Genomic DNA, 13,966 nt, shown 5'->3' with positions numbered 1-13,966 from the left:
AAAAGTTAATTCTGATATAGAGCAAAGTAGAAGAAAGTGTGTGTGTGTGTGTGTGTGTGTGTGTGTGTGTGTGTGTGTGTGTGTTGCGGGAGAAGTATAACTGCCATAGCTGAGGAAGGAGAACTGCTCAGGATCCTGAACTAGCCCACGGCATTGGAAACAGAGAAGAACTGTCTTCATAGTATTTAGAGGTAAAACATTCTGTGGGATAACAGCACAGAAAGGGTGGTAGGAGATGGGAACTATCTGACCCATGAGGCAATAAGGGATGCTTGCATGTAGAGAATTTTAAAATTGTATTAAAACTTACTAAAATCCACTCTGGTTTTTACTATGAACATAAAACAGCTATTCTAAACAAGGTCAGGGACCAAATGTTCCTCCATGAAAAACCTTCTGTGGTTTCCATTCTGACAACTACCACAGTCACCGTTGGGTGGAGAGCAGGTACATAAACTTCAACTGGCACCCCCCAGCTGCTGGGTCTTCAGTCAGCAGTGCTTGTGTGTGTCTTTAGCACAGCCAGGAGCTTGGAGAATATCTAGTCCTCCGGTCCACCCAACACAGGGAATCTGAGTTTAGAGAGCAAGTCCCTAACAGTTCAAGAGCCGGTGAGTTCGCTTCAAGGTTGTTCTCTCGCCTGCATGGGCCTCGGGACGAATCTCCAGAACACAGATTGGAAATAAATACCGATTTCACAGTGATTACAAAGAGAGGCCGCACACAGTGCGTGTTCTTTGCCATTCTGTGTGCAATTTTTTTTCTCATACTTGAGGAATTTGTTCTTTTGGAAGTGTTTCTAAAAACTACATTTATAAAAAGCATATTTGTGTAATTTAGTAATGTTGGTCCATCACTTTTTTCTTTTTATGTTCTTTCATCTTTATCGTTAATTGAGGGATAATGTGAAGGGAAAGAAAAGACGCTTGGGAAAGGTTACAGTAATATTGGCATGGGACACATTAAATCCACGTGTCCATGGAAGTGGAGATGGACAAATTTGACATGAACTTAGAAGCAAGAAGTGACATAAAAGAGCCAGACTGGAGATATGTAAAGATTCACTAGTCATCACTATGTAGGAGACGATGTACTTGTGGGAGAACTTGACATCATTTGGCAAAGTTGAACTGATAGAAAAGAGAGAGATGTGTACCCTGGAAAACGCCAACCAAGTAAGGACAAGCAGAAGCAGAGACCTACGCAGAGACCTACTCTGATGCTCCAAAAAATAAAATGGAAAAAAGATAGTAGAAAACTGAGGCTAGAGTTTCTCTAAGAGAAGACAGCAAGAATCTCAAGGAGACAGTTAAACAATATTAACTACGAGAATGAGAACAGGACTCGGGGAAGGCAAGCCTTGGACATTCCTCTTCCTTGTTAGTGCCTCATTGGGAGCGGAAACCATATGATAGACAGAGGCACAGGTTGTCGTGACGGAAGCAGAGCCAGCGTGAGTGAATTCAGGTGAGAAAACTCTGGGCAAGAGGGGAAGAAATGAAAGAGAAGCAGAGCTGAGGGAAGGTGTGTTTGGAAGTTTAGCCCAGAGAGGCGGTCAAGGCTTATCTACCTAACTCAGGACCCAGCATCTGTGTGGATTTGTTTTCCTCTCACAAGGACGATCTTGCAGAGATGGGTGGGGCTGTAATTTGAATCTAGAGTGCCTGCCTACCCAATGGCTATGGCTCAAGTATCCCCAGCCTGCGGCACTATTGGGAGGTGGTAGAATCTATAAGATGTGGAACCTGATAGATGGAATTTAGGACACTGGAGAATTTCATCATAGAAGCCAGTATTTGAACCCCAGATGTCCTCGCCTCTGCTCCCTTCTCCTCTCCTTTCTGTCGCTATAAAGTAAACAGACCATCTTCTGCCTCCCACTATAATGGCCTGTGATGCCACAGAGCCAAGACCGTGAGGCCAAGCAACCCTGAACTGAAAGCTCTAAATCCATGAGCCCTTCATCCTAAAAAGTGACTTTAAGTTACTCAGGTGTTTTGTTACAGTGACAGAGAGCTGACTAATGGAGATAGTGTAGGAGGGAGAGGGAAGGAAAGCAGGGAGGAGGAGGGGAGGGGAGGAGAGGACAAATTGGTCAGAGTCTAAAAGTCACAGATGTGTGGATTCCAGAGCAGAGGCTCGTCTTTCTAGTAATTAGAAAAAAGTTTTCTGGGATGGATAGAAGGCATAAAGATGAGTCAAAACAAATGGAGAATTTTAAAAAGAAGAGTGAGATTTTTCCAGCCGGTGGCCTCTCTGTTCTAACGAAAGAAACAAGATTATCTAATGAGAAGAAAGAAGTTCGGGCACATTTCTCCTTTCTATAAACTCCCAGCAGCATTTCTTCAGTAGTTTGTGAGCCAGAGAGAAAGAACACGTGGAGGGGAAGACCTTTCCCAGGCACTCTCCGAATGTGAGCCTTCCTTCCTAGTGAGCCCCATGAGGAACACTGAAGTACTGACGGTCGGTCCCCAGGACAGAACACAGAAGTGGTGTCACCAAACGCAGTGGTGGCTGCTCACCACCAAACCAGTGCAGAGTAGCTTGCCTGAGACCACTGAAGAAAAGACCTAGTCATCCATAACAACTCCACCTCCAAACTTCTTGTAAAAAGAAAAGGTAATGTAGGGCCGGGCGGTGGTGGCACAAGCCTTTAATCCCAGCTCTCGGGAAGCAGAGGCAGTTGGATCTCTGTGAGTTCGAGGCCAGCCTGGTCAACAGAGTGAGATCCAGGAAAGATGCCAAAGCTACACAGAGAAACCCTGTCTCACAAAAAAGGAAGGAAGGAAGGAAGGAAGGAAGGAAGGAAGGAAGGAAGGAAGGAAGGAAGGAAGGAAGGAAGGAAGGAAGGAAAAATAAAAAAAGAAAGAAAGGGTAATGCTGAATGATCCATAAAAAGCACTTGGCTCAGTGCTGGTATCTGTCCATAAATGTTAGCTATTGCTATTCTTTAAAAAGTCCCGGGTGCAGATGGTGGCACTGTTTGTCATCTGGCAACATGGTTCCCTGTAAATGGCTTAAGGAGTCATCAAAATCCCCCAAATGGCTGCACCTGAGGTCATTCTCTCTGTGTGATCTTATAGCTGGCCCTGAAGGCTGAACCTCTTCCTTTCTTGGAAATATGTCCACAGCAGTTGCCCCTAGTAAGTTAAATAAGACTGAGTCAGTTTTCAGATTAAAAAAAAAAAAATTGGCAGAGTGTAGGTTGTGTAATCAAGACCCAGAAGGCGAGGAGTGAAAAGAACACAAGGCAGTTACACAAGGCAATAGGAGCAGAATCCAGAGCAGAGAGCCAGAGGTTAGCAGGAGACCTATTTCAAAAAAAGAAAAGAGGAAGCCTCATTACCTTATATAAATGACAATTGATGCTATAGACAAGCAGCCTATAAAATATTCTAGTGTTCTAAGGAGAAAAGTTTAGGAAGTGCTCATTAATATTAGTGAGAAAACCATTCCAAACCCAGCACTTCAAATGGAAAATCTGTATAGCTGTAGGGGCTGTGAGCTTCTTGCTCGATCCTTTCAACTTTACAAATAGAGGACTATTTTAACAGAGCCTGGGTCTACTGGTATCTGTGGTCCTAATAAATGTTTGATGCACAGGGTATGGGGACAGTTACTTGAAATCTGAGAGTGGATCAGTGGTTTTCTACCAGGGAGAATACCCAAGAGCAAATCAAGAATGTTGAGCAATAGACATGTAAATATAGCATGAATGGCATGGTAACTTAACTAATCAAAAGATATGGCTTAAGATCAGTCAGAATACTGTGATCCTCTGAGTTCCTGGGCATCTGAATCATTGTCCCCATCTTATTAGTGACTGAGAGAGCTAGAATGCTTTGCAAAGTGGACAAGGCATGGTGGTCTTGTACCCTAAACTTCAAGCATGAAGCTCTAAAAGCCACTTAGGAGAAAACAGCACTGTTGTACATGTTCAGCTTTTATCTGCTTTGCTGTGGCAGTCAGAAAAAATGCCTTTGAGCTGGGGGGTTGGGGTGGGGGGGGGAGGATTCTGAGAAATGTTGAAACCACCCTACTAATCAAGCTATGGTGAAATCACTGTCAAAATCTAAAAATTAACTTCACCTATTAAAATGCAGGGAATTTCAATTACGCAAATAAGTGCTTAGAAATACCCAAGGGAGGGAGTGTGGGTAATTTGCTCCAGATTCAAGTAAAATCAGTCAATCTTCCAACTTCTCCCAGAACACATTACATAAGGGAGCTAACTCAGTTACCTCGGTCCAGTACCTTGCCAGTGGTTTTATATGTGAAAAACAAGGATACATTAAGCCCTATCTGAAAAAAAAAAAAAAATAAGAGAAACCAAATGTTGTCAGTAGCTTAATTTGGGGCTGTTTCCCATTACAGATATTTCTATGTTTCTGTTTTTATAAACAACAACAACAAACCTATGCAATTCCTCTTTGTTTATAAGGTTTTTTTTGTTCCTAGAGTCAGTCCTCTGCAGCAAAATCTAAATTGATGTGTTTGAATGCATGCAGTTGCATTGAATGCTGTTAGTTCTTTGAGAACAGAACTATCCAGATTCTTAAGTCTGTCCATGTCTTAGGCAGATGCAACTGGGATTGTGAAGGACCACAGAGACTTTTAGAGTTCCTTCTCCCTAACTGAGGAACAATACTTAGTTATTGTTCATTCAGCTTTATGTTTGTTTGTTTCATTTATTTATTTTTGTGCTGCTGCTGACAATATCTTTCTTAAAGTGATTCTTTTTATCATTTATTTAAACAAACAAACAAAAAAAAAAACAGAGCCTGTTAACACTTTAATTAGACCCAAAACACGGTTGCTGGAACCAAGAAGAAAATAGATTTGTTATATACACACAAAGACCTAAGCAGAAAGACAACTTAATGGACATTCTTATATTTGAGAAATACCAATATGGGAAGTAGCAACGACTCTGAATACTAGGGAGTAAATTCAGACTTCTACTTCAAGTCTCTTAATTAAAGCAAAAATTGGTGTATCAAAATTCCAAGTCTAATTCAGGAAGGAAGATGAAGTCATGTTGATATTTATAATGTTTGTAGATCCTTGGTTACAGACACAACGCAAGTGTCATTTGCAATTATTGGTTGGGTCCTTTGAGCACAGCACCAGGGATGGAGAGCATGCACTTTGTCATGGGCTTTTGTTATAGTTAATTCACTGTCATTTGCTGCAGCTGGAGATTCCTATCTAATTCCCTACAGGTCATCGGTTCATCTATTTAGAGACCTCAAGATGTGTCTCTTATCCTCAGCTGGCCCTTTCAGATTCTTCCCGAATCCACTCAGTTCCCCACTTTGTTTGTTTTAATGAGCAACGAGGGACCTTAGATCTCAAGAGGATGCACTGGAGCTTTTAAATTATTTACTCACCAGACTTTTCAACAGCAATGCTGAAGATTTCAGATATTTAGGTCTATGCAGAAGTGATGCTTGTGGTCCATTAATTTGTTCTCCCGTGACAGCGCTTAGGAAGCACAGTAGGGCTTCTATGAATGTTTCCAATAAAATCTTATTATTTAGCCGGGCACTTGATTTATGTAACAATTCCAAACACTTACAAGTTTGCCACACCCAAAGGATGCAGACTGAAGTGTTCTCCAAAAGAAAATTATTTAGAAACTTTTGACATTTATTTTATTTTATGTGTATGAGTGTTTTGCCTGCATGGATGTTGTGCCCCATATGCATGCCGTGGGACCTTAGAGGTCAGAAGAGGGCATTGGATGCCTAGAAATAGAGTTATGGACGGTTGTAAACCACCATGTGCGTGCTGGGAATCACACCTGGGTCCTCTGCAACAGCAACAAGTGCTCTTTATCACTGAGCCAACTCTCCAGCCCCCATGATTACATTTTTAAAGGAAACTCAAAAAGTGTTCTGTATGATGACATTATTGTCAGAATGAGTCTAGTTGTCCTCAAGGAGACTTATTTAAATGAGAGCAAAAATAACAAAAACAGTTGTACAGATGGCATTGTTTGTAAAAACTTAATCTTGACTCATTATACTTCCATTATTAAATAGTTTATATCATGAGCTCATGATGACTTCTGGAAATAATGAAATCTATAATTGCAACATACATCGTCACCTCCAGTACCTTTAAGGATAAGTGCCATGTACAGAAATTACACCTAGTTTCCTCCTTCCACCTATTCTAATTTCTATAAATGGAAAATTAGGTAAGTATTTACATACATTGTTAGATAATTTGAAAATAATTGGCCCACATAATCTCATAGGCAGTGGCACTATTAGGAGACGTGGCTTTGTTGGAATGGGTATGGCCTTGTTAGAGCAAGTGTGTCACTGTGGGGATGAGCTTTGAGGTTTCCTATGTGGTGGTATTGTGTTCCCCAAAATATTGTGCATGCTAATAAACTTATCTAGGGTCAGAGACAGAACAGCCACAATATTAAACATAGAGGATAGGCAGTGGTAGCACACACCTTTAATCCTAGCATTCCAGAGGCAGAACTCCGTCTGGATCTCTGTGAGTTCAAGGCCACATTGGAAACAGCCAGGCATGGTGACACATGCCTTTAATCCCAGAAAGTAAGCCTTTAATCCCAGGGAGTGGTGGTAGAAAGTAGAAAGGTATATAAGGCGTGAAGACCAGAAACTAGAAGCATTTGGCTGGTTAAGCTTTTAGGCTTTTGAGCAACAGAGTTCAGCTGAGAGGCATCCAGTCTGAAGAAACAAGATCAGCTGAGGAATTGGCAAGATGAGGTGGCTGTGGCTTGTTCTGCTTCTCTGATCTTCCAGCATTCACCCCAATACCTGGCTCTGGGTTTGATTTTATTAATAAGACCATTTAAGATTCCTGCTACATTCCTATGTACAGGATACTGCCCAGTGTCTCAGTTGACTTCCTGTTGCACAAGATATAGGACTCCAGTACCACATCCGCCTGCATGCTGCTATGCCCTCTGTCATGATGATAATGGACTGAACCTCTGAAACTGTAGGTGACCCATCCCAATTAAATGTTTTCCTTATAAGAGTTCCAGTGGCCATGGTGTCTCTTCAGAGGAATAAAAAACCCTAACTAAGACACATTGGTTGATTTTCACTCCAAGACAGACCTCCTTACACCAATGATAGAGTAAGCAAATGAAAACTGTTTCTCTTTTTCTTCACAGCCATGAGTGAATGGCATTGATTTTTTTATTTTCATTTATTCATTCATTTGTTTGTTTGTTAAGACAGGGTTTCTCTGTCTAGCTTTGGAGCCTGTCCTGGAACTCGCTCAGTAGATCAGGCTAACCTCAAACTCACAGAGATCTCCCTGCCTCTGCCTCCCAGTGCTTGATTAAAGGCATGTGCCACCACCACCTGGCTAATCCAATCTTAATAGAGCTAGAGAAAGCTATAATAATGGGGCCACTTAATAATAAAGAAATACAAAAGGGTTGGGTATGGTGATGAATACCTTTAACCCCAGCACTTGGGAGGCAGAGGTAGGCAGATAGCTCTGACTTCAAGACTAGCCTGGTTTACATAGTGAGTTCCAGGACAGCCAGGGCTTCACTGTCTTAAAACAACAATAAAGACGCACAAAAAAGGTCCACAGGTGATTCGGTGGTCAAAATGACAATGTGACTGTAAAAACCATATTAAAGGGAAGTTTTATCATTCAATTATTTTCACACATTAATAACCTAAATATTGGTAAACATTAGATTTATTTTTTGAAAAATATTCTTTTGGGATGTAAAAAAGAAATTTTAAACTATTTATTCATTTCAGCCCACTTGTAATGTTTGTAATAATAACAATTTGCAAACAAAGTTATCCAAAAAGGAAGGCTTGCTTCAGTATGTTAGTGATGTAATAGAAGTTCAAATTTAATGGAGAAAAAAAACCCAAAGATTATAAATCCCAAGTCTGGCATTTCTTATCTGTGTTTCTTCATTTAGCTGACTTACGAAGAAGGCCACAAAGCCCCTAACTGTAAAATGAAGATAACAGAGCTCACTCCTAGCTTTCCTGTGGGCCAGATGAGAAAATTCTGCATGACCTACACTTGGATTCTGTGGACATTCATGTTCAGTTAATTAAACATACAATTTAATTAGTTATTGGGGTCAGCATGTAATAGTGAAGAAAGATTAGCATTTGCTTGAACCACTTACAAAGTGGAATGGCCTTGTGAGAACCATACTTCACAAGCATCCTCAATGCTGTAATCCTATTACTAATGTTTCACAGGCCATGGGTCCAGAGATATAAATTCTCTGCATGTTCTTTTTTCCCCCCCTTAAGACAGGGTCTCTTGTAGTTCAGGCTGACCTCCTGAACATCACCATGACCAGTTTATTCAGTGCCAGGGATCCTCCCACCTGAGCCACATACCCAGCCCCTTTGAATTATCTTAAAGTTTGTCCACCCATATATTATTATCATTGTCTTCTGTAAGAAAGTCTTCTCACATGGAAAAAGGAGTTGAATGTTGTAGTCAGAAGTTTTCCTGTGTCCCGGCCTAGTCCTGCAGCCGCTCAGTCCCAAGTAAACACACAGAGGCTTATATTACTTACAAACTGTATGGCCTATGGCTCAAGCTTCTTCCTAGCTAGCTCTGATAACTTAATTCAACCCATTTCTATTAATCTATATGTTACCACATAGCTATGATGTTACTGGTTTGCTGGCATCTTGTTGCTCCTTGGGTGGTGGGCTGGTGTCTCCCTGACTCCGCCTTTCTCCTTCCTGTATCTCTGCTTGGATTTCCCACCTGTCTCTAAGCTGCCTTGCCATAGGCCAGAGCAGCTTATTTATTAGCCAATGGGAGCAACACATATTCACAGCATACAGAAGAATATCCCATAGCAGAATGTGGCATCTAAAAGCATTTGCAGGGGATGGAGGAATGGATGGCTCAGGATTTATAAGCACTGGTTGCTCTTTCAAAGGACCCCAGTTCAGTACCTAGCACCCACATGGTGCCTTGTAACTATCTGTAACTCCAGTGCCAGGGGATCTGACACCCCTTTTGACCTTTGAGGGCAATGGGTACACATGTGGTGCACATACATACATGCAGGCAAGACATTCAACATTTATTTTTTTTAATTGTTAAGAAATTGAAATCATACAAAACACCATCTAGAAAGAAAACTGACAGATATGAATTAATTTACAAGGAAGGCCATTATCTTTCAATAGGCCTGCCCATGGCACAGTGGATAAGAATTATTACTCAGGAGCAACACTGAGAAATACAGTTCTGCTTTTGTCCTTGAACATGTCTGTATTTTAATGGTAAAGGGTATGTTTTTGTCAGTTCCTACATACTCTCAAGAAGAAACTTAATAAAGAGATCTTGGACTTTCTTGTAAACCATGGTAGAATATTTTCATATAAAGAAATAGTCTTAAACTTGACTTCCTTTGAAATAATTTAACTTCTCTCAAAACACTTAACTCTGTTCCAGGGAATCTCTGAAACTCTATAACACAAGGGGCAAGATACCCCATCCAAATGATGGCATCAGAATCTCCACATGCCCAGGACTTACAGTCACCTATATGTTGCATTTATTTGGTGTTTTAAAAGTGCCTCCCATCTGGATACAGGATTGTAACACATAATTCTTTTGGATGGACAGAGCCAATAGGAAAGGAATTCACCAGGTTTCCCTTACCCTGTTGGCAAGAAGCCAGAGGCGGGCTCAGCACAGCCCAATCACTGCCTCCTGTCTTCCTATCTCGCATGGTGTAATCTTAAAGACAAATCATCCTCTGCCCCTGGTCACAGCTCAGCCTGGGGAACAGATAAACTCTCAGACTCAATCCTCCCCCTAACCTTGGCACAAGGTGATTTCATCCATCACACAGTCCTGTCTGCTGGACTATTGAGAAAGACCAATTCAGCCCTAGGAGAGGGTGAAGTGTGGGTTAGGCGTGTATGCCACTGAGTTTCCAGAAGCCCATATGCCCCAGCTGTGCTATGGGGCTCTAAACCATTCAAGTCACCACATGTTGACTGAGCAATTAATGTAAACAAGGGGCCATTCATGATCTTGGTACAAACCCAGAATCGTTGGAGGAAGAACATTTTTTTTAAAGCAGCTCTGCTATTTTTCTCTAAATCTGAAATTATTTTAAAATGCAAATGTGTTTATTAATAAAAAAATAGATCCTTTGGCTTTGACGTCAGAAGAGCTGAAGGTCCCCAAATGACTGTAATATGCTCAGCTACAGACCCAGGAGCCACTGTTTGGAAACTACCAGGCTAATTTACATCCAGATCTTCACTACTGTCAGCCATTCCTCGTATAACTAAGATCCCGAAAATTGCAAAATGCTGCACATTGTGGCCCATCAAATCCATTTTTATTAGTCATAAGCAGAATTCATCTTAAATAAAGCTGAGAACTTTAAGGCACACATAGGGATCTTACTGTCATGTGATTGTCTTTGCTGAGGGAGACGCTGTGTATATAGAGCTGAATCTATCGTCTGATCTCTATCAATAGCAATCAAGAGATGAATTATGAACGTTGCAGTTAGATACACCTGCCTGTATACTGCACCATAGTAAAAATATGTGTGTCTTAACTTGAGGGAACACAAAACAAGCAAACAAAAAGCATGTGAAATCAAATGTTCTAGTTAAGTCCTTCCGGTGGCAATTTTAGTGTCTTTCTCTTTTCTTCCCTCTTGGTTTGGAGAAACTGAGGAAAAGGCTTACTGTCTACTACAGACTCAATGTAAATTCTGTGGTCCCTCCCAGACTGCCATTCTCTCATTTAGGTGAAATTTCTTTGACTTTACATCATGAACAAATGTCATTATTATCTTTTGTGCTTTCTTCAAATGAATATTAATTTTCAGTTTTAGGATCCAGATTGCTGGTTTTTAGGCAATAAAATACTTGTTTCTCTGTAGCTTTAGGGTCCAGATTGGTGCTTTTATACTGTGAATTACTGTGTTTCTTTGCAGAGAAAAGAAACAAGGGGGGATGGATTCACCTAAGAGTCAGAGGACTCAAGTCAGATACAGTGAAAACCGTCCTGGTATCCAAGACAGTTCAAACTAGATTGGGTCAGTGTGGGGTGTGATGTGAAATGTTCTTTGTAAGTCTATGGAAACAATCTAGATTCTTATCTGTCTGTGATACCGATTTTCCCAGCACCACTGAGACTTCTCAGTAAATCATGAAATACATATCTGTAAGTCCAGTCACATAGGAAGAGAGCAGTCTCAATAATAGTTTCCCACTGGAGGCTCTGGTGGCACAGGGGAGGGAGGTGACGGGAGGGTGACTCATTAGTGTGCAGGTCAACGGGTACACAATCCCACAAGCCACTTGGCTTCTCTGTGGTTTGTCACCCAAATGAAGAAAAATAATATGTTCTCACAAATTACGAAAATCAGTGAAGTTCGTGATCAGGACCACACAGGCTTGGACTAGTGTAGGATCTCATTCACTTCCCAACCAGGACCTCTGCAACATTGCAGTCTAAAAACATAGAGGGGATTTTGTTTGCTTGTGCTGAGTGTTTCTTTTCTTTTCTTTTCTTTTTTCTTTCTTTCTTTTTTTTTTTTTTTTTTTGTTTAATTGTATATGTATGTTTGTGGTGGAAGTCAGGCAACAGTTTTGTGGAGTTAGTCTTTTTCTTCCTCCTTTACCTGGGTTGTGAGTTCTGGGGATCCAACTCAGATCACCAGGCTTTCGTGGAAAGCATTTTTACCCACTGAGCAATCCTTCCAGCCCCTGGTACGGAGTTCTTTTTTTTTCTTTTTTCTTTTTTTGGTTTTTCGAGACAGGGTTTCTCTGTGTAGCTTTGCGCCTTTTTCCTGGAACTCACTTGGTAGTCCAGGCTGGCCTCGAACTCACAGAGATCCACCTGGCTCTGCCTCCCGAGTTCTGGGATTAAAGGCGTGCGCCACCACCGCCGCCGCCGCCGCCGCCGCCGCCGCCGCCACCACCCGACTGGTAAGGAGTTCTTTAAAAGCTCGCATTTATGAAAGGCATAACTCTAAGCTTTTATGGCATAGTCAGTCATTTGAAACTATGGGTCCTTATTATAGGGAGTGTCACACAACTCTCACCTTGAGAAAAACCCAGCTGTGGTCTGATTTGGCTTTGTGTTGCTTGGATTGGAAAAAAAGAAAAGGAAAATTCTCTCTCTCTCTCTCTCTCTCTCTCTCTCTCTCTCTCTCTCTCTCTCTCTCTCTCTCCCCTCCCCTCCCTTCCTTCCCCATCTCTGTATCTGTCTCTCTGTCTCCCCATCTCTCTCCCATCTCTGTCTCTCTATCTCTGTCTCTCCTACCTAAGATCTCCTCCTCTTTCTTCCTTACAATGATGGAACCTTGTTGAGTGTTTCTCTTGCTCAGAGCAAAAGAAGAAAAGAAACTGTACAACAAATAAGATTGTGTAGCCACCTCTCTTGCTGAATGGCCATACAAATAGCACACCTTTATGTTTTGTTAAAAAAAATATTTTGTTTAACAATTGCCTCTTATTATTTTCCTCAGAAAATGCTAACCAGAATATACCTTTCCAATAATGAAAATGCATGCCACTGTCTGTTTCAGAGATGCAACGCTGGATTCTTTCGCACGTGGTCAGGAGAATGTTCACCCTGTGACTGTAATGGCAATTCCCAGGAGTGCTTGGATGGCTCTGGCTTCTGTCTGGTGAGTCAGGGGACATGCAGGGGAAAACGGCCAACCAAGCTCTTTTCTACATTTCAGTTTTTCCTACAAAGTATATCGTGTCAACGTCTTCTGATTGCAAGTGTTCCCTGAGGCTTTGCATGAATGTGCATACATGCTCCAGGAGGGTCCTGGCCTCCCTCCCCTGGCAGCTGGCTTCCTGCTGTTGACCAGTGGTGATGGGTTGAAAATAATACAAAGGAGAACCCCCACCCTCCAGATTCCACTGTAACAGTATAGTTTGCCAAATGTTCGGCTTCATCCCACGTAAACCAGAGTACAGCCGTTGTTCCATAGCCTGCTGCAGCATGTAAGATAATCATGTCTATAGATCTAAATGATTTTTTTAAGCGTTGCCGAAACCAACTAGCCGATGAAGATGAATGCTTTAGTCCTTCTGCTCTTTATAATTCTGCATTCAAGCCCGAAAGAGAGCCTTTTCCTCCTTCGCTAAGATGATTTCCCCAGCAGACAGCTTTTCAGAGAACCAGATACGGATGGAGACAGAGAAGGCTGCCAGAGTTAAAGACTTTGCTGAACACCTCACATTTCCGAGATTGGATTGACAACTTAGTAAAAATGGCCACTGAAGCACAGACCAGAGCGGCTCCAGTAGAAGCCACGACGTGACTTACGTTTGTGTGCGCTAACCATGCTCCTCTTCAGCAACGATAAGACATGGCGGTTCTGTGCTTCAGATTCCTGTATGGAAAAGGGGCCTTCCCAAACTGCAAGAGCAGTTTTATTTAAACCGCAACAAAACTTACCTAAATACACTCAAAAGTACTTAATTATCCCTACTGAATGGATAATTTTTATTATAAATGGCCTCTGAGGTGTGTGCCTTAAAGGTGCAATTTAATTCACATTTCATATTAAGATGCAAATTAGAAAACATTTATTATGAACCTAGTGGTTGTCACTTTTCTAGAGACAGGGGATTAATTGGCAAAATACTAAATTTTGTTATTTTGTCATTTGGGTATTTTTTTTTAATCATGGTATTTGTGTCCCCCCCCCCCAATAGTCTTAAATAACCATTACATCCAGGATGTCCTCCACAGCCCTGTAGGCACACACAGCTGCCAACATCTACCCCTTTTTAATGCTTTCATCTCCGGTTTCCTGTTATTTTAATCCCAGTGACATTTGGGGGGAAATCCCATGCATACACTTGAACTAACAATGTACGTTACTGATAACGTGACTAATTAAAGGTTTTTTGTTACCTGATTTATTAAACTGTAAGACAGAAGGGATCACCAGGCCCATCAGCTTCCACCA

General features: G+C 41.5%; 1 protein-coding gene across 2 annotated transcripts in view; it reads left to right on the top strand.

Moving 5' to 3' along the window:
• The window catches only part of Lama4 (laminin subunit alpha 4), a 148,385-nt gene that overhangs the window by 25,961 nt on the left and 108,458 nt on the right, over positions 1-13,966 (top strand). For both annotated transcript variants that reach the window (XM_028874826.1, XM_028874825.2), the window contains exon 2: positions 12,563-12,664. In XM_028874826.1, coding sequence (XP_028730659.1) covers positions 12,563-12,664 — 102 coding nt within the window. The remainder of the gene's footprint in view (positions 1-12,562; positions 12,665-13,966) is intronic.

Source organism: Peromyscus leucopus, chromosome 8a (assembly GCF_004664715.2).
Source record: "Peromyscus leucopus breed LL Stock chromosome 8a, UCI_PerLeu_2.1, whole genome shotgun sequence".
NCBI lineage: Eukaryota > Metazoa > Chordata > Mammalia > Rodentia > Cricetidae > Peromyscus > Peromyscus leucopus.
The sequence above is the reverse complement of the archived record's forward strand: the minus strand, read 5'-3'. Positions and strand labels throughout refer to the sequence as shown.